The sequence below is a fragment of the Babylonia areolata genome, chromosome 7 (assembly GCF_041734735.1).
Source record: "Babylonia areolata isolate BAREFJ2019XMU chromosome 7, ASM4173473v1, whole genome shotgun sequence".
Taxonomy (NCBI): domain Eukaryota; kingdom Metazoa; phylum Mollusca; class Gastropoda; order Neogastropoda; family Buccinidae; genus Babylonia; species Babylonia areolata.
Window position 1 is genome coordinate 25,706,417 of NC_134882.1, and position 21,829 is coordinate 25,728,245.

The following is a 21,829-nucleotide window of genomic DNA, read 5'->3' on the forward strand; positions in this document are numbered from 1 at the left end:
GTCAAGGGTAACAAAGTAGCCTGAGGGACTGATTCGGCATACGTGACCCTATTGGGGAGGGTCAGTTCGAGCTCGGCAAAGTCCGAGTTTGGTTCAGGCTGGTCCCTAGGGAGGCGCGGGCTCAATCTGTCCCCCCTGGGATGTGGGCGAAGAGTGCTCATCTGCTTGTTCGTCCTTGTGTGTGTGTGTGTGTGTGTGTGTGTGTGTAAGTACCTATGTACATGTAATGTACCAATTGTTCCAGTTTTTCATCACTTTGTTACCTTTAATAGACTATTCAAGTTCCTATTCTTATTCGTCGTTCTTATTATTTTATTTTATTTCCGTTTATTTCTTTATTTATATGTTTTGTGTCGTTCGTTCTTTATTTTTTATGTCGTTAAATGGGCAGAATTGTAAAAAGGCCTTTACTGTGCCTAATTCTTTACCCATTAAAGATTCAATCAATCAATCAATCATCCGAAGACAGGGGCTCCCACTCTTGTTCGCAGTCCATCCCCTGCTGGGTGCCATCCCAAGTGGATGTACCCACTGGGGCGTCCTGTGAGCTGTGGTCAGCCCAGCGGGATGAGCTGGGACGATCCCGAGCCGGGACCATGGCCGCCACTGTTATGTCCTTGACACCTGAAGCGGGTGGGGAGCGTGTGGACCGTAGGTCCAACCATGCTTGGGATGGTGGGTACCACACCTTTTCAGAGAGGGCGTCCCTGGATGCAAGAGGGACCCACGAGTGCTGTGTGGGGACAAACACCCACTCATCTCACTGTAGGACCGAGGGCTGGGCAGGTGGGAACCGCAGGCTCCGCCAGACCGAGTAGGGCCCCTGAGCAGCCGTCGGTCCTGACAAGGAGGCCGTTGTGACCGTGGAGGTAACCTGTGGGTTGACAGAGGCCCGATTTGTGGACAGAGTGGCAGTATTGGTCGAGGAGCTCGACCTGACCGACAAGAAGTCGATCCCACTTGTCGGGGCTGTGTGTGTCACCCTGTGAGATGTGCTGGGTTGGGTCCGGTGGGGAGCGGACAAGGGGCTGGCCCTTGGTGCTCCCGGCAACCCAGCGTGCACCCTAGGTGCGCCCCAGTACGGGTAGAATGGGGGTAACCACCCGTGGGCACCAGCCATACTGTGACCCGAACCCCAAGGGTCACTGGCGCATTGACCTCCATGAAGGGAACAACCTGGCCAAGTCGGAGGGAGGTCAGGTCCGACTTGGGTGTCAGTCCCGCCCGAAGACGAGCGGGCTGACTGCCCAGAACCGCCTGACACGCGCGGGCCTCCCCCAGCAGGGGAGACCGGCCGGATAGCGGGAAGACCTGCAGAGCAGGTTGCCACGCGCCCCGAATCCCCTCCAGTGGGGAGACTGGGGTGGCTTGGCCCGGGGTGGGCAAAGTAGAGATCCCCCCCCGGAACCAAATTTTTCTCCCCCCCCAAAAGGAGGTGGAGGAGGGGGGTCGACAGAGAAGGGAGGAGGGGGAACAACAATGGGGCCCGTGAGGGCCGTCTCCGAGTGGGGACCCGGGTAATGGCCGGGCGCGGCCTCCCCTTGGGAGTCCGCGCCTAGCTGCGAGTCCCCACAGCCCGGAGAGGACTTGCCATTCCCCCTTCTCCCCGCCTCGCGCTGGGACACCTCGGGAGGCGACGCTCGTACCTCTTTCCCCCCGGTCCCCTTCATGACCGTTTTACTGGTACGAAAGTCGCCTCCGCGATCAGCGTCTAACGACGCATCGCCGCGGTCCATATCGGGAGGAATCATGAGCTCCGGGCCTGGGAGAGTCTCTTGCCGAGTCTCAATCCCAGCATCATGATTCCTGCCTTCGTGGTATGGCACACGAGGCATGGAACCCGCGCTTAGGCACCCAGCGAAAATCCGACCCCCAACAGAGAAAGGAAAGACAGGATCGACTTAGAGGCAGAAAAAAACGAACGAATCGAGGGTGCCGAGTCGAATCGAGTACACAGAATGTAAGACTACAATAAACACAAGCCGCATGCAACAAAATAAGGCCAAAAGGATACGCTTAATAGCCGAAAAAAGCATAAGACGAGACAGAGCGTAAACCTGACAAGATGGCGTGGAGAGCCTTGGCCAAAGGAATGATTCAGCGCTTATAGTTTTTAGAGACGTTTGATTGGCTGAGAGCGGGCGGGCCCGTCTTTTCACTGTTAGCCGCGCGAAATTTGGCCAAGCAGAGCAAACCAATAGGCCTAGTTTGCATCAGTTTGACATGGTACAGTATATGACACCAAATATTAGTTTAACAAAATACTCAATTTTCATATCAACTTTAAAACTATAAAACTAGAATGAACATAAAAGAGAAATTGAATCAGAATTTTTAATTGCCCTTAAAGATTTTTTGAATGCCCAAGATACACCAGAATAATATGATTTAAACAGCGTTCTCACCACGAATACCGCAATCGATTTATCACCCTTTAAAAAAGCATGTTTAAATATTATATTTTTGAACGTCAGTTAAGGAGCCATGATAGTGTAATGGGTAAGACTGTTTCTTCTCACCCAAACACGCGGAGTTCGAATCTGCCATTAGGACTTTTTTTTTCTTTTTCTTTTAACCCGAAGCTTTATAATAATACAGAACACATTTTAACGATTAGATTTTTTTTTTTTTAAGTGTACCACAAGTGAGTCTTGAAGGCCTTGCCTCTCTTGTTGCTGTTGCTGTTGTTTTTTTGTTGTTGTTGGGTTTTTTTGGAGCATGTATGTGGTCCAATCAACCCTTTCCCTCTTTTGTTCATCTTTAAAGCTGAAAGGGACAAAACTGGCACAACAGTTCCCAACGCCAAGACGATCATGGAGAATAACACTGATACTTCCCAGTGAAATGTTTATTGTATTCTCTATTTCATCAAAGGTAATACTTATGTTCTTCTCAATTAGTGACCTTACCTGGTATACCCTCTCTAGAGTAATGACAGTTACTGGATGATCACAGCGGTCATCATCTTTGAGCTTTAATCTCCCAAATTTATATCCTTTGAACCAGTTGAAAACTGTCATTCTCCATGGAGATCACTTGTAAAAACAATGCGAGATTTTTAAAAGCTTTCATTGAATGATTTTCCCTAGCAGAAATCACAGCAGATCATAGCATGAAAATCATGTGAAAGGGCCACATTTCCTGATGGAAGGCCAACACTGTTACCCTATATTTGCTTTCCAGAAGAGAACAGGCTTTAAGGAATGGAATTATGTTTGGCATCATAGCTTTGATACTATTGCTCTATTGAATTTTAGTGAAGAGTGGATGGATGTTGTGGGTGAATATGAAGGGCTATGGAGAAAAGTATGGAAATGTTTAACACTGCAATTAGCAGAAATTACCACCTGTTACTCATTAAGAATGCATGCAGCAACACACTAGAGCAACAATAAAGAAAACTGTACTTGTTATACACTTAAAAAAAAAAGAAAAGAAAAAAAGATGTTAAAATGTGTTCTGTATTTGTTACAATAAAGCTTCAGGTAAAAAAAAAAAAAAAAAAAGAAAAAAAAGGGGGCATGAGCGCAGATTTGAAGCCGGCATGTTCGGGTGGGAAGAAATTGTCTTACTCACTGCACTATTGCGGATCCAAGGTTGACATTAAAAAATTAACAATAAAGCATGCTTTTTTATGGGCGATAAATCGATTGCGATATTCCAAGTGATAACACTGTTTAAATCATATCATTTTGGTGTACCTCGGGCATTAAAAAATTCTTCAAGAGCAAATAAGAATTCTTTAAAGTCCAAGGTAAAGGAGATGTGTTATCACCGCAATCCCACAGCAACATTTAGCGGTTTTTCTCTGGAACTAGATAAAAAAAATTTATTCATTAAAATGTGTTCTGTATTTATTATTATAAAGCTTCGGGTTTTTAAAAAAAAAGAAAAAAGGCCTGAGCCCAGCATGTTCGTGTGGAAAGAAATTGTCTCACTCACTGCACTATTGCAGATCCATGAATGACATTAAAAAATTAACATTTAAGCATGCTTTTTGCAGGGTGATAAATTGATTGCTATATTCCAAGTGATAACGCTGTTTAAATCATATGATTTTGGTGTATCTCAGGCATTAAAAAATTCTTTTAGGGCAATTAAGAATTCTTTAAAATCCGCAGTAAAGGAGACATGGCTATTGCCGCAATCACATGGCAACATTTAACTGTTTCTCTCTGGATCTCGACAGATATACAGGTTTAGTTACACTCGTCAGGAAAGTAAGGCACGGTTCAATTTCTATTTTATTTTCATTCTAGTTAATTGAGTATCCACTTTAAAAGATTCATATGCAGTACACACATCGATGATGTAGTTTGTGTTTGTTCTGTCCAGAATTTGTATTTCTGTCCATTTAATTGCGAACAAGAAAATCAAGCTCACTCCATCACTCACTAAGCACCACCAACGCTACTGGGATGCGGTTATATGGTGTTTTTGGAATCCTGGAAATGGCCTCAATGAAATAAACCATCATACAGGACATGCAGCTTAATTCGGGAGACTTACAAACTCTTACTGGTAAGACAATGAAGATTTTTTCCCTACAATTTTTAAGCAAAAGTTGGTATTGACGGACAAAGTATTTCCAGAGAAAATGGCAATGTTAAAGTTCACCACGGACACACAGACATACATACATACAGACAGACAGACACACATACAGACAACCGAACAACAGGTTAAAATGTAGACTCACTTTGTTTACAGAAGTGAGTCAAAAACTATATTGTCATCAAATATTCCTAGACTGCATGCCACAAGACAACTTGGAGCAAAGTTGTGCCAGACAATATGGAAAAAAAAAGAAGGAAAGCTATCAGTCATGGTGTGTGTGAGTGAAGACTGTGTATAAAAGTTTATTATAAAAAATATTTTAAAAAAGAAAAGAAAAAGAAAAAAAAAGGAAGAAAGTGGGAAATAAGAGGAGGTGTAGGCTGTAAAAAAAAAAATAGATAAAAACATGAAAAAAAAGATAACAAGAGAGAGAAACAATCCAAGGATGGTTGGCTGCATCTTTAGCCGGGCTTTCGCAATCTGTGTCACATATATATGTATACATACAAAAACATATAACATGACTTTATGTCACTTTCTTGTATTATTCATGGCTGGGCTTTGTATTGACAGGTTTGAAATCGTGTGAAACAGTTCTGTGTAGTGTCCAAATGACTAAAGAGTTATGGGAGTAGACTAGAAGAAGAAGAAGAAGAAGTTTGAAACAAATACTTTTAAACCAAGAAAAGGGTAAGTGCACTGTAGAAAACTGACCTCCCCATCCACAATGAGCCCCACATCATTCTCCTTGCCCAGGGCGTCCCCAAAGTCAGCTTTGCGTCTTACCAGAGCTTCTCGAGTGGCCTGCAACATAACCACAGTTGTGCAGCTGGACAGTGGGTTCCAAATACAGATGCAGTGTCATTTTCAGTTTCAAAAGTATCAAAAGTGTGCGAACAGATCCATATGTGCTGTATCACATCTTTTTAAACATTTTTTTTAAGGAAGCACACATATCTATGCATAGACATATGAACACACACACACAAATAAATACATATAAAATGATAAATACAAACACAGATGCACACACACTCACACACTCAGCAAATGTAATTTCCAGCCTGTAAGTTTTTTCTTTTTATTCAAATTTGACCCTGCATCTTATTGGCTGTATGTGCCCTATCAGTGTCCAACAAAATTCTGTCCGTCACTTTATGCCACTTCTCACAAAAAATTCAATATCTGACAACATACTTGATCACAATAAAAGCACACAACTGAGTATCAGTAACACTTACATGCTTCTGCCTTACCACCATTCAATTCAACATTGTTGATGCTTACCACTGTACCATATTGAAACCAAAATCGTACATTGTCCAAATTTCAATTGAAAATGAGTGTGATTCACCCTTGGGGCAGGCAAAATTAAATAGGGAATAATCCATGTTGCAAAAATAGAGAAATTACAATGAACTGAATGCCTGGAAGAAAACCAGAAATCTTTTTAAACATTCAGAGTAAGATGGCGGTCAGGACTACAAGCAGAACTAGCAGACCGGAGTCTGATTTAACAGGTTAAGAAGCTTGTCAATGGTCCAAGTTAAAGTGAAGGCCTCAGAATCGTAGAAACTGCACAAGCGAATGAGCAGATAACAGAATGAACAAAGCCGAGTTGACAAACAGACAAAAGAAACTCAGATACAAATGCAGTATTTCAAAGATGAGCTCACTGCACAGAAAACAACATCTGGGGTCAACAGAACCATTTTGCAATACTGAGGACTTTCATTTTGGGGGATTTCAGCAGATGCATCTTATTGGGTGTGTGAACCTTAGTATCAGTATCATCAACTCAAGGAGGTGTCACTGCGTTTGGACAAATCCATACACACTACACCACATCTGCTAAGCAGATGCCTGACCAGCAGCATAACCCAATGCGCTTAGTCTGGCCTTGAGAGCCTTACAGCTATATATGTTCAAGTAACTTTTAAGTTCAGGGGGCATGTTGTATTGTGTTTATAAGTCAGAAATTACAGTACACACTTTCACACACACACACACACACATTCAGTCATGTACACACTTTCTCTCTCTCTCACACACGCACACACACACACACAGTGGATTTCATATTAATCTAACATACTTACATCAAGAGTCCGTTCATTGATGATGATAAGTTCCATGTTTTGTGTCAGCAGCTGGCAAGAGTACCCTGCACACACACACACACACACACACACACACACACACACACACCTAATCAAGACAAGTAATGATATTACATATAATGATGGTGTTTATTGATTATAGTGTTTCTACATTAGTAGTGTTTAAATGATAACTGTGTACCTCAACTGACAGCGATAGATAACAGTGTACCTAAACTTGATCATGGTTAAACATAAGAGTGTACCAATGCTGATGTTGTTTAAAGGGTTAATGATATCAGTGTACCTATACTGATGTTGGTTAATGATAACTGTGTACCTCTGCTGATGTTAATTAATGATAACAGTGAACCTGTACTGATGGTGGTTAATGATATCAGTGTACCTACACTGATGTTCACCATGTGCTTCCAGAACGTCTATTCTACGTTCGAGTGGCAAGTTGACGCACACTGTTGAATATTTCCGAATTCATCTAGCAAATTTCTCCTGTTGAAGCAGGGCCAGCACTTCAGAAAACAAACGAAAGGATGTTTACAACACCACTGAGGCATTGCAAATGAGTTTAGACGTTAATTCGCCCACTGGAGTGCCGGCTGCTGACAGTGAAAGTGGAGAAGAATTCGCCAGATTGGTCAAGAATGATTGACAAGTGACACAAAGACATCTGATAATGTACAAAGACATTTGTGAAAGGAGCCATGAAACCTTCCAGCTTTGCAACATACAGTGTGTGTTGGTGTTTCCAAATAGGATGTGGTGCTTTTTATGTGTTTTCTTTTTGTGTGTTTTTGTGTTTCTTTTGTTATATCAACTTGAAACAAATACATTATTTAATAATATACAAAGACATTTGTGAAAGGAACCATGACATTTTCCAGTTTTGCAACATACAGTGTGAGTGGTGGTAGTGTTTTCCCTAATGGAATGCTGGTGATACTCTGTGTGTGTGTGTGTGTGTGTGTGTGTGTGTGTGTGTGTGTGTGTTCTTCTCATCCCTGCACATAGGTGAGTGCATATTTTATTACAGTGTGTCATGTCTATGTTTCCAGTTGTATTTCTCAGTCTGTGTATTCATTTTTCACTTGAAATGGTTTATTTTATGTTTAAAACAACTATGAATATGTGAAAACTACTCAAAAGTACATACTTTTTCAACAACTGATTTAAAAATTCAGTCAATGTATTCATACAAATAAACATGCTCATCATAATTTGCATTCTTTGTCCTTTAAAATGAGCTATGAATGAAGAAGATTGAATGAGTAGCAGCAAAGTTATGGCAGGTTAAAGTGGGTTGGTGGCGACACAGTTTTCCCTCTCCTGCACAGCTGGTTTAGACAGAAGTGTACTGCTGGTCACTGGTTTGTACAGTGAGCTAGCTCTGCACTTCTAGCAATGAAAGGGTTAATGATATCAGTGTACCTACACTGATGGTGGTTAATATCAGTGTACCTACACTAATGGTGGTTAATGATAACAGTGTACCTATACTGATGGTGGTTAATGATAACAGTGTACCTATACTGATGGTGGTTAATGATATCAGTGTACCTATACTGATGGTGGTTAATGATATCAGTGTACCTACACTGATGGTGGTTAATGGTAACAGTGTACCTACACTGATGGTGGTTAATGATATCAGTGTACCTACACTGATGTTGGTCAATGAAAACAATGTATCCAATGTTGATGGTGCTAATAATAACAGTGTAACAACACTGATAAGATAAGATTAGATAAGATAAGAATAACTTTATTATCTCCAACTGGAGAAATTTGGTCAGGTGCATTATCACAACATAGACAAGTAAACAACATGGGGACCATAACTGTAAAAGCCAACAACAGCTCCTACAAATATTACGAAGATACAAATGTAAAAAAAGTATCACATACATCATTTCATACATACATCCACACACTGCAGGTAATAACTAGTATTCTTAATGTAAAAACAGAAAGAATTAAGAAACATTATTTGAATATAATTATAAACATACCTACTATACTGCACATTGACTATAATAGATAAGATAAGAATAAAGATGAATTGTGGAAAACCACAACCAGATAATCAGCACACACCCGCACCGCACCCCCCCCCCCCCCCCCCCCCCCCCCCACACACACCCCACACACGTGGATAACTTGATTAAACAAGAGTAATAAACATATGTTCTCAAATAAAAGCATTTCACATATTCACTTTTTAAAACATTGCAATTAATTATTACATCGTAATTATTAAACAGAAATATATTTAGAATATGGACGTTAGCATTAGACATATTCAATGTACATTCATCCTGCATATTGCACATTATTCTTCCTACATATTGCACATTCATTATAACCAATTGTCACGTTTTAAGCTCAGTAAACACACACACACACACACACACACACCACAACTAGAACAAGGTACAGCCTATCATGCACGGACTTTCACACGTCTCACATGAGAGTGCGTGCGCGCGCGCGCGCGCACACACACACACACACACAGTTCTCAAGAATTTAAAAGGTGGATTGAACGTGGAATAAAAGTCTTCAGAGCTCTGGATTTCAACTTAAAAGTTCTGTAGCGTCGTCCTGATGGCAACAGCTCATAATACTTTGCTAAAATATGGGTGTCGTCAGTTGCTATCTGCCTGCTTTTTTTAACCACTTGACTTTCATACAGCTCTTGCATACTAGCTTGTTTCACTCCCACAATTTTACTGCATACACTCATGACATCGTTCAAAACACGCTTACTCCTCACTCCCAAACTTCCATACCAGCACATAAATGAAACTGTAAGCACGGACTCGATACAACATCGATAATAACTTTGAAGAATATTTGAATTTATACCAACATTTCTAAGCTTCTGTAAACAAAAAATTCTAGATTGACATTTCTTATGAATGGAATCAACATTTCTGTCAAAAGTCAGCTTATTGTCTAAGATGGTCCCTAAATATCTATATTCATTGACCCTCTCCACTGTTTGACCATCAATAACAAGGTCAGCTACAGGCAAGGGGTCTTTCCGAAAATCTATTAACATTTCTTTTGTTTTCAGTACGTTGAGATCCAGATAGTTTTTCTCACACCAGGAACAGAACTTTTTAATTTCACTGAAATAAATAGTATCAGAGTTGGACAGATCTTCAATTGCTGAATCATCAGAATATTTTATGACAGGAGTTTCCTCCGTGCCTCTGCAGTCATTTGTGTACAGTGTAAAAAGAACAGGGGACAGCACTGTACCTTGGGGTGCACCAGTAGAAGTAGATTTTAGAGAAGAGTGGGCAGAATGAAAGCGGACGGACTGAGTTCTATTGAGAAGAAAACTTACTATCCAAAGAGTAAGCTTCGGATCAACATCCATGCCTAGCAGTTTGAGGGCAAGGAGATGAGGTTGTATTGTGTTAAAAGCAGAAGAGAAGTCAACAAAAAGGATACGAACGAAAGATCCTGTGTTATTCAAATGAAGGAAAGCATTATGAAGGAGAGTTAGGATAGCATCGTCAGTAATTCTGTGTGCTTTATAAGCAAACTGAAGAGAGTCAAGCTGCTGTTCAGTGAAAGAAAGAAGATGTCGGAGAATAATTTTTTCAAAGTATTTCATCACTACTGAAGTCAGGGCAACAGGATGGTAATCATTTAGTGCGGCTGGGTTCTTTTTCTTGGGGATAGGACAGATAGTAGATTTTTTCCAGATGCTGGGGACAGAGCAGTCCTTCAGAGACCAGTTAAAAATTTTGCAGAACACGTCACACAACTGGGAAGCACATATTTTCAGTAATCTTCCGCAGATATTGTCGGGGCCAATTGCCTTCGTGACATTCAGTTTTAAAAATAAAGATTCAACAACTTTTGCATCGATCTCAAAGTCTTCACCTGTGTTCCTATCTTTGATCTTTTCCTGCAACTGTGAGATAATACTATCCAGTTCCCTTCCCAGATCATTCCTTTCAAAGCGACAGTAGAAATCATTCAGTTTATTTGAAAGATCAATCTGTTCATCCTTTTCCATTTTACAAGCTACTGTTTTCCTTTTCGTTTCTCCAGTGATAATTTTTAACCCATCCCATGCATCTGCCATTTTTCCTGTCTGAAACTGTTGCTCTACTTTTGACTTGAATTCCCTCTGTCCCCTTCGTAATTCACCTCTAAGCTTCTTTTGTATCAATTTCCTATCCTTCTTGTTCCCTGACTGAAACGCTACCTTTTTCTCGTTTAAAATTGTTTTGAGAGACTTTGAGATCCATGGTTTGTTGTTGGGGAAAAGTTTAATTATTTTTGTTGGAATTATCATGTCTTCACAGAAACTGATGTAAGATGTAACAACATCAGCTGCTTCATGAACATTCTCACATGGGTCAGTCAACACACTCCAATCAGTACAATCAAAACATCCTCTCAGTTCATCAACACTCTCTGACGTCCAAACTTTCACACTCTTTTTCACAATCGGCTCTGTCTGTATCTTTGGTCTGTAGGCTGGGATTAACTGAACAACATCATGATCAGATACACCCACTGGTGCAAGGGGAACAGATTTGTAGGCATTAGGAATGTTCCCATAACACAAATCGATTGTCTTGTCCAGTCTGGTCCGGCAGGTAACATATTGTTTAAAAGAAGGTAAGGCTTTCTTTAAATCACAGTGATTAAAATCTCCAACAATAAAACACGGGGCGTCGGCAGAGATGAGTTGAAGGTCGCGAACAACACCTGCGATCGTCCTTCCTGCACGTGCAGCAGATGCCTGGTCAAAGACTGGGGCGTACACAACAGTCAAGAAAATACGGCCGAACTCACGTGGCAGGTATCGAGGCCTCAGCGACACTGATATGAGTTCAAGTTCCTGTATACACAGTTGCTTCTTCACACACACATTCGCACTGTCACACCACTTCTCATTGACATACAGGCACACGCCACCACCCATTTTCTTCCCCACTTTCTTGCAGTCTCTGTCCATTCTGTACGGAGTGTTAAAACCATCAATTGCAACACATTCATTCGACACTTTCTCACTAAACCAGGTTTCGGTAAAACAAAGCACACACGAGTTCCTAAAATCATTTAAAAATCGACAGTTTGCTCGTACTTCATCTAAATTACAGTTTCTGCCGTTTGGATTAAGAGATCTGACATTGGATAAAATCATAGATGGCAGTGGGGGCTTAGTTTTATTTTTTCTCAGTCTTCTCTTCACGCCTCCTCTCTTTCCTCTCTTTCGTGCTTTCTTTCTCTCACCTTCTCTTTCATTCTCTTCATCATCACAAATAAGATCACGAGGTAAAAGTTGCTCAGTAAAAGCGGATGGGTCGTGCACTGACCGTAAACTGAGAAGAAAATCACGGTCGTAATGTAAGGCGCCTGTACCTCCTCGCTGTCCGCCATTTAAACCACCCGGTGACACAAAAACACCACAAACACTAGTCCGGAATACAGCCAGCACCACCACAAACACCCTCACAACTGTCACACTCTTTATCTTTAACACTTTGCACACCACTTTAAAACAATATAAAAGCACAAGGACAGGTCGAGGACAGCAAAAACAAGGATGAAGCACAGAGCACAAACACCTGCGTGTCGCCCCCTCGCGAAGCGCCACCTCTGATGTTGGTCAATGAAACAGTGTACCTATACTGATGGTGGTAATTTGTATTTGTATTTCTTTTCATCACAACAGATTTCTCTCTGTGAAATTCGGGCTGCTCTCCCCAGGAAGAGTGCATCGCGACACTACAGCGCCAGTCTTTTTTTTGTGCGTATTTTTTCCTGCGCGCAGTTTTATTTGTTTTTTCCTATCGAAATGGACTTTTCTACAGAACTTTGCCAGGAACAACCCTTTTGTTGCCGTGGTTTTTTTTATGTGCGCTAAGTGCATGCTGCACAAGGGACCTCGGTTTATCGTCTCATCCGCATGACTAGCGTCCAGACCACCACTCAAGGTCTAGTGGATGGGGAGAAAATATTGACGGCTGAGCCGTGAATCGAACCAGCGCGCTCAGATTCTCTTGCTTCCTAGGTGGACGCGTTACTTCTAGGCCATCACTCCACATGATGGTAACTGTCTACCTATACTGATGTTGGTTATGGTGTTGGTTAATGATATCAAAATACTCATACTGAGAGTGGTTTATGACAAGTGTACCTATACTGATGGTTGCTAATGATAAGTGTACCAATACTGATGGTTGTTAATGATTACAGAGTACTTATACTGATCGTGGTGATGATAGCACTGTACCTATAATGATGGTTAATATCAGTGTACACATACTGATGGCTAATGACGTCAGTGTACCTATACTGATGTTAATTAATGATAACAGTGTATCAATACTGATGGATGATAAGAGCGTACCTGTACTGCTGCTGGTTAATGATAACAGTGTACCTGTACTGATGCTGGTAAATGATTACAGATTACCTATACTGATGCTGGTAAATAATTACAGTGTATCTACACTGATGCTGGTTAATGATAACAGTGTACCTGTACTGATGCTGGTAAATGATAATAGTGTACCTGTACTGATGCTGGTAAATGATAACAGAGTACCTGCACTGATGCTGGTTAATAATAACAGAGTACTGCACTGATGCTGGTTAATAATAACAGAGTACTGCACTGATGCTGGTTAGTAATAACAGAGCACCTGCACTGATGCTGGTTAATAATAACAGAGCACCTGCACTGATGCTGGTTAATGATAACAGTGTACCTATATTGATAGTGATAGTGTTAACAGAGTACCTATACTGAATGTGGTTAATGATAACAGTGTACCTGTAGTACTGGAGGTTTATGATACTGGTTGAATGGCAGCCTAGTGGTAAAGCATCCACACAGGAAGCAAGAGAATCTGAAGTTGTGGGAACTAAGCTAGAACTCTTTGCTAGAGGTCTGGGTGCTAGTTATTCGGATAGATAATAAACTGAGATCCCATGTGCAGCATGCACTTAGCGCACATAAAAGAACCCATGGCAGCAAAAGAGTCGTCATTGGAAAAATTCTGTAGTAAAACCCACAAAAATATACATGTGTGTGTGTGCATGTGCCCATGACTGAAACCTGACTGACTGACACGGGAAATGAATGATGAGCACCTAAAGACAGCTGTCAGTTGACTTTAGCCAGGTAGGCAGCCTGTTGTGCAAATTACTAGTATCTGTAGAGCACACAGAGTTTGGTCTCTGACTGAAAAAAGGCACTGTGTTATTATCAATTTAAGGTGGTTGATGGCACTTGTGTACCAATACTGATGGAGGTTAATGGTACCAGTCTAAGTACACTGATGGAAGTTAAAGGTAACAGTGTACCAATATTGATGGCAGTTTCCTGTTTGTCCCCAGTCAGCACCCACAACTTGATGTCTGCCATGCTCAGTTTGTAGATGGTCTCTGGCACCCCCTGTAACAACACACATGCACTGAATGGGGCACAGTGTACACTGTGTACTGTGCTGTGCTGTAAGTTGTGGTGTGTACTGTGCTGTGCTGTATGTTGTGGTGTGTACTGTGGAGTGTATTGTGCTATGTGTTGTGGTGTGTACTGTGGAGTGTATTGTGCTATTTGTTGTGGTGTGTACTGTGGAGTGTACTGTGTTGTATGTTGTGGTGTGTACTGTGTTGTATGTTGTGGTGTGTACTGTGGAGTGTACTGTGTTGTATGTTGTGGTGTGTACTGTGCTATGCCACATGTGGTGTGTACTGTGTTATATGTTGTGGTGTGTAATGTGGAATGTACTGTTGTATGTTGTGGCGTGTACTGTGTTGTATGTTGTGGTGTGTACTGTGCTATGTGTTGTGGTTGTGTACTGTGCTATGCTACATGTTCTGGTGTGTACTAACCAAGTTATATGTTGTAGTGTGCACTGTGGTGTCTACTGTGCTGTGGCGTCTACTGTGTGTACTGTGTTATATGTTGTGGTGTGTAATGTGGAGTGTACTGTGTTGTATGATGTGGTGTGTACTGTGGAGTGTAGTGTGTTGTATGTTGTGATGTGTACTGTGTTGTATGTTGTGGTGTGTATTGTGGAGTGTACTGTGCTATATGTTGTGGTTGTGTACTGTGCTATGCTACATGTTCTGGTGTGTACTGAGCTATGCTATATGTTGTGGTGTGTATTGTGGAGTGTACTGTGCTATATGTTGTGGTTGTGTACTGTGCTATGCTACATGTTCTGGTGTGTACTGAGCTATGCTATATGTTGTGGTGTGTACTGTGGAGTGTACTGTGCAATATGCTGTGGTGTGCACTGTGGTGTCTACTGTGCTGTGGCATCTACTGTGTGTACTGTGTTATATGTTGTGGTGTGTAATGTGGAGTGTACTGTGCAATATGCTGTGATGTGCACTGTGGTGTCTACTGTGCTGTGGCGTCTACTGTGCTGTATGGTGTGGTGTGTATACTGATGTCCACTGTGCTGTATGCTGATGTTTGTACTGTGGTGTGCACTGTGCTTATGTTGTGGTGTCTACAGTGGTGTGTAATGTGGTGAGTGTTATGGTGTATGCCTTGGCGTGTACTATGCTGAATATTGTGGTGAGTACTAAGCTGTGCATTGTGGTGCCTAATGTGGTGTGTACTGTGTTGAATATTGTGGTGAGTACTAAGCTGTGTATTGTGGTGCCTACTGTGGTGTGTACTGTGTTGAATATTGTGGTGAGTACTAAGCTGTGTATTGTGGTGCCTACTGTGGTGTGTACTGTGTTGAATATTGTAGTGAGTACTAAGCTGTGTATTGTGGTGCCTACTGTGGTGTGTACTGTGTTGAATATTGTGGTGAGTACTAAGCTGTGTATTGTGGTGCCTACTGTGGTGTGTACTGTGTTGAATATTGTGGTGAGTACTAAGCTGTGTATTGTGGTGCCTACTGTGGTGTGTACTGTGTTGAATATTGTAGTGAGTACTAAGCTGTGAATTGTGGTGCCTACTGTGGTGTGTACTGTGTTGAATATTGTGGTGAGTACTAAGCTGTGTATTGTGGTGCCTACTGTGGTGTGTACTGTGTTGAATATTGTAGTGAGTACTAAGCTGTGTATTGTGGTGCCTACTGTGGTGTGTACTGTGTTGAATATTGTAGTGAGTACTAAGCTGTGTATTGTGGTGCTTACTGTGGTGTGTACTATGCTGAATATTGTGGCGAGTACTAAGCTGTGTATTGTGGTGCCTACTGTGGTGTCTACAGTGGTGTGTACTGTGGTGTCTACAGTGGTGTGTACTGTGGTGTCTACAGTGGTGCCTACTGTGGTGTCTACAGTGGTGTCTACAGTGGTGTGTACTGTGGTGTCTACAGTGGTGTGTACTGTGGTGTGCCCTGTGCTGTATGTTGTGGTGCCTAATGTAGAGTGTACTGTAGTGAATGTTGTGTGTACTGTGCTGTATGTTGTGGTTCCTACTGTGTTGTGTTTGGTGCAAATTGTGCTGTGTTCCGTGATGTGTGTTGTCAAGTAAAGTGCGTTGTGTACTGTGATGTGTGTTATCAAGTAAAATGTGTTGTGAACTGAGTTGTGTACTGTGATGTGAGTTGTCAAGTAAATGTATTGTATACTGTGTAGAATGGGAAGTAATTTACAGCTTAGTCTTTTGTGAAGGACTATGACTCTCAAACTAGGAGGCAAGATTGCACTGGCTCTTGGTGCTGCAGCCTTGAGGGCTAGTTGGCCTTTGGGAACCATCCCAACACCAACTGTCCTAAAATCCTCTTGGCCGAGAGAGTGGGAATGTGACTTTGGCATGACACTCTCCACTACAATGACATTCTAGCCCAGATAGTCGGGACAGCAGTTGCCTCCTCTGCTGTTCTGATGGCCATAGTTGGACACTACTATCATACATGTGCACTTTTATGTGTGCAGTCAAGTAAAAGTGCGTTGTGTACTGTGTTGTATGCTGTTATGTGTGCTGTCAAGTTACGTGTGTTGTGTACTGTGATATGTGCTGAAAAGATAAGTGTTATGTACTGTGTTGTGTACTGCAATGTGTGCTGCCAAGTAAAGTGTGTTGTGTGATGTAATGTGTGCTGTCAAGTAAAGTGTGTTGTGTATTGTGATGTGAACTGTCAAGGGTGTTGTGTACTGTGATGTGTATGGTCATGTAAATTGTGTTGAGTTCTGTGATATACACTATAAAGTGTGTCGTGTAATGTAATGTGTGCTTGGCAGCCTTAAAGGGTTGACAATATATACTGTACGGAGCAAAAGAGGATGAGGGAGATATACTTGTTTTTTTCATTCCATGCATTCATCACTCTGCTTTGTTTAAAAAGACATTGAGTAATGCTATGATATTTGACTGTGATGAACATTTCATGCTTTTATCATCATGCAAAGACATGTCTTAATATAAGATTTTCTCTTCATCATCACTGAAAAAAATGTCATTGACCAGATTGTTTATTGCATACTGCTTCACTGACACTTTTCTCTATTCCTGTCCATCTGCAGGTAACTCAATACAACAACCACAGAAACACAAGTTGATAGATGGAAGATCGTATGGATGCATGAATTGTGGAACTGATGGATGAGAGAAAAAGGAATATTTTTTTTTTTTTAAATCCTGTCTGGGGCACTGCACTGTTATACCTTGAATTATCACAGAAATTTTTTTTTTGCCTTAAAATACAGATGTGTGTGTTAAAACATTTTCAATACATAATGTCAAGTGAGAACAGCACCACTCACATCTTGGAGTCTGTCCTCAATGGCTGTAGCACCCATTAGCACCAGGTTCTGCACACAAACACACATATCACAAACACATTTTTGTTCAAAAATCAAGTCAGAAAGAAACATGTAAAAAGAAACTGTTTAACAAGCAGAGATGCCAACATGACCAAGAGAAATAAGCAAACTTTCTTAGTAGTCCTTTGTGTCTGGTGATGACATCTGTACATATCTCAGTCATTTTTTGGTGTGGACTGGCATGTAGCTATAGAGTCCCAGTTTGGTTTGCATGGGCATCCACAGTGAGGGCAGGGAAACTGTCTGGGCTCTTTGGGCATTGCTGCTGTTGCCTCATGCCTTCCTTTTCTCACAGGCCTCAGCGATGCTGCGCAGCAGTTTTTCTTGAAGCTCTCATGCACTTCCTTTGTCGGAACATGCCAGCCGATCCTGCCCTGTGCGCGCTCCTCTAACTGCCTAGGGGGGGATCCCAGCATGCACAACGTTCTACATCTTCTTTAAAGCATTTAGGGACCTTCCTCGCTTTCCTTTGCCAAGTTCCTCATCAACACTGCAGGTGTCTGTATCTCTCAGGCCTGGATGATGCCTGGATATATGATGATGAAGCTTAGACCACAGCCTTGTCAAGCAGTCCAAAACCTATAAGGACATCTGTGCCAGCACTGTCACCATTCCCATCATCTTATTAAATAGAGAAAATGGAAGAAAATGTCCCAAATTCTGCAGCACAAAAAAAAAAAAAAGATGCAAAGGGTGTGAAGTTTGGATGTGGGATAACAGACTGCACTTACCCTTTCAATTAACTCAGCAGAATCTTCTATTTTCTTATCCCTTTCATGGATGGAAGTGCTGGCCTTGTAGAAGGTGTGCTTCCACTCCTCATAGAACTCCTCCGTGATCTCCACCTTCCCCAAACACAGCGTGCGCAGACCTGCACACATACACACACACACATACGTAAGCACACACACACACACACAAATGTAACACTCACACTCAAATATTTAAGTACACACATACACACACCTTATATATAATCAAGCCAATTCTCACTATGAACAAGCACACATGCAAGTACGCACATACACATACACCTTATACACCACTCTGTCGTATTTTCTCTCCCTCCACAATATCTTATGTAGTGGTCTGGATAATAGTCATTTAAATAAGACGATTCACCGAGGCTCCATGTGCAGCATGCACTTAATGCACATGAAAGAACTCACAGCAGCAAATGGACAAAGTTCTGTAGAAAATTCCACTTTGACAGGATAACAGACTTGCAGGCAGAAAAACTGTACTGATGCAGTCTCTGCAGAGAGAGCAGCCTGATTCACACACTGTCGTGACAAACAGTAATACAATACAATAAAACCAAATATGTACTCTCTGCAAACCAGCACAAATGCACATGCACACACATACACATATATTTAAAACACCACCAACCCTGTTCTCTGCCAAACACCACACATGCATGCACTCATAAAGACATGCCACATGCATACCGAGAGCCATACAATATATAACTATTACTGTATATAATACAAAACATCCAAGTACAAGACAACTGTCACTTTCATCCACACAACATACATCCTGTACAAACCATGACCATCACTACACACATATGTCCCTGTACAAACCATGACCATCACTACACACACATGTCCCTGTACAAACCATGACCATCACTACACACATGTCCCTGCACAAACCATAACCAGCACTACACACACATGTCCCTGTACAAACCATGACCATCACTACACACAGGTCCATGTACAAACCATGACCATCACTACACACATGTCCCTGTACAAACCATGACCATCACTACACACACGTCCCTGTACAAACCATGACCATCACTACACACATGACCATGTACAAACCACGACCATCACTACACACATGTCCCTGTACAAACCATGACCATCACTACACACACATGTCCCTGTACAAACCATGACCATCACTACACACATGTCCCTGTACAAGCATTGACCATCACTACACACACACGTCCCTGTACAAACCATGACCATCACTACACATGTCCGTGTACAAACCATGACCATCACTACACACATGTCCCTGTACAAACCATGACCATCACTACACACGTCCCTGTACAAACCATGACCATCACTACACACTCATGTCCCTGTACAAACCATGACCATCACTACACACACACGTCCCTGTACAAACCATGACTATCACTACACACACACATGTCCCTGTACAAACCATGACCATCACTACACATGTCCCTGTACAAACCATGACCATCTCTACAAATACACGTCCTTGTACAAACCATGACCATCACTACACACACACGTCCCTGTACAAACCACGACCATCACTACACATGTCCCTGTACAAACTATGACCATCACTACAAACACACGTCCCTGTACAAACCATGACCATCACTACACACACATGTCCCTATACAAACCATGGCCATCACTACACACACATGTCCCTGTACAAACCATGACCATCACTACACACATGTCCCTGCACAAACCATGACCAGCACTACACACACATGTCCCTGTACAAACCATGACCATCACTACACACAGGTCCATGTACAAACCATGACCATCACTACACACATGTCCCTGTACAAACCATGACCATCACTACACACACATGTCCCTGTACAAACCACGACCATCACTACACACACGTCCCTGTACAAACCATGACCATCACTACACACATGACCATGTACAAACCATGACCATCACTACACACATGTCCATGTACAAACCATGACCATCACTACACACATGTCCCTGTACAAACCATGCCCATCACTACACACGTCCCTGTACAAACCATGACCATCACTACACACTCATGTCCCTGTACAAACATGACCATCACTACACACACACGTCCCTGTACAAACCATGACCATCACTACACACATGTCCCTGTACAAACCATGACCATCACTACACATGTCCCTGTACAAACCATGACCATCTCTACAAATACACGTCCTTGTACAAACCATGACCATCACTACACACACACGTCCCTGTACAAACCACGACCATCACTACACATGTCCCTGTACAAACTATGACCATCACTACAAACACACGTCCCTGTACAAACCATGACCATCACTACACACACATGTCCCTATACAAACCATGGCCATCACTACACACACATGTTCCTGTACAAACCATGACCATCACTACACACACATGTCCCTGTACAAACCATGACCAGCACTACACAACACACACATGTGCCTGTACAATCCATGACCATCACTACACAACACACACATGTGTGCACAAGACAGCTATGACCCACCCAGGGTAGCAAAGCCCTCCAAATGCTGCAGGGTGATGTCACTGTACTGCTGAGTCTCATCCAGCCGCTCATATATGACTGTGTCCTGCACACATCACCACATCCACATCAAGTCACATCCATATTACATGTCATCACAAACACTAATACCAGCCATTACCACACCCACATCACACACCACACATCACGAATCCACTTCACCATAAATGGTCATCCACCATAAATGGTCATGGATGACTGTCACACACATCACACTATCCATATCACCTCTACATAATAATGACCAGACATGGGAACAATCACAAACACCTGTGCAGATTTAAGTACACACACACACACAAACATACACACACATGCCCTCCGTTCCCCCTGGCATACATGCACACACACAATGCTCCCTTCACATCTACCCCCCCCCCCCCAGGCCCCATACACTCATACATTCACATATTCTTTATTCACAAATGCTGTTTTGTCTGCCTCAAGTGAATTTAGTCCAGAATTCAAACTAACAAAATGAAATAAGCATCTTTGTAATATCTGGTGGAATGAAGAATGTCAGAAAGCAAATGAAAAAAACATTTAAATTGAAAGCATACATTTAGGAAAAACACTGAAATGAAAAAAGTGAAATACAGATCTAACAAGGTCAGCACGTGAGCAAAAAGGGTATAATAGTCAAAATTAACAAATATAGATTAGAAAATGGACTAACCTTGTCACTGGCAAAAATTAGTAAAATGCTTTTTAACCCAGAATATGATCCCAAAAAGCTTGGTGTGTTTACTCTAGATGGTATTGTTACAAATGATACAGACTGTCAAATTTCTAGTTTATCTAACATCCAAACTAACTGACACCATGAGTATGTAATCAACAAAACAGGAAATAGTTTGAATTTCCTAAAGTTTGTTTGCAAACAACATCGGGGACAGGATGTCAAAGCGCTTGTACCTTTGATCAATTGCTCATGCGTTCAGAGCTGACATTTGCTCAGAAGGTGCTTTTCAGTGCACCACAACACCTATTAAAAAGTAACAATGTACAGACTGCAAAGCTTATAAACTTGTTCTGGGAGTCCAGTCACACACATC

General features: G+C 41.9%; 1 protein-coding gene across 13 annotated transcripts in view; it reads right to left on the reverse strand.

The window, feature by feature from the left end:
- Positions 1–21,829, reverse strand: part of LOC143283922 (putative phospholipid-transporting ATPase IA) — a 152,423-nt gene that overhangs the window by 56,810 nt on the left and 73,784 nt on the right. For all 13 annotated transcript variants that reach the window (XR_013055467.1, XM_076590363.1, XM_076590358.1 and 10 more), the window contains exons 20-25: positions 20,736–20,820; positions 18,176–18,315; positions 17,385–17,432; positions 14,016–14,106; positions 6,657–6,721; positions 5,272–5,361 (exon numbers count right to left, since the gene is read on the reverse strand). Coding sequence is in view for 12 of the 13 variants with exons in the window: in XM_076590363.1 (XP_076446478.1) it covers positions 5,272–5,361; positions 6,657–6,721; positions 14,016–14,106; positions 17,385–17,432; positions 18,176–18,315; positions 20,736–20,820 (519 nt within the window). In the remaining variant the exon portion in view is untranslated. The remainder of the gene's footprint in view (positions 1–5,271; positions 5,362–6,656; positions 6,722–14,015; positions 14,107–17,384; positions 17,433–18,175; positions 18,316–20,735; positions 20,821–21,829) is intronic.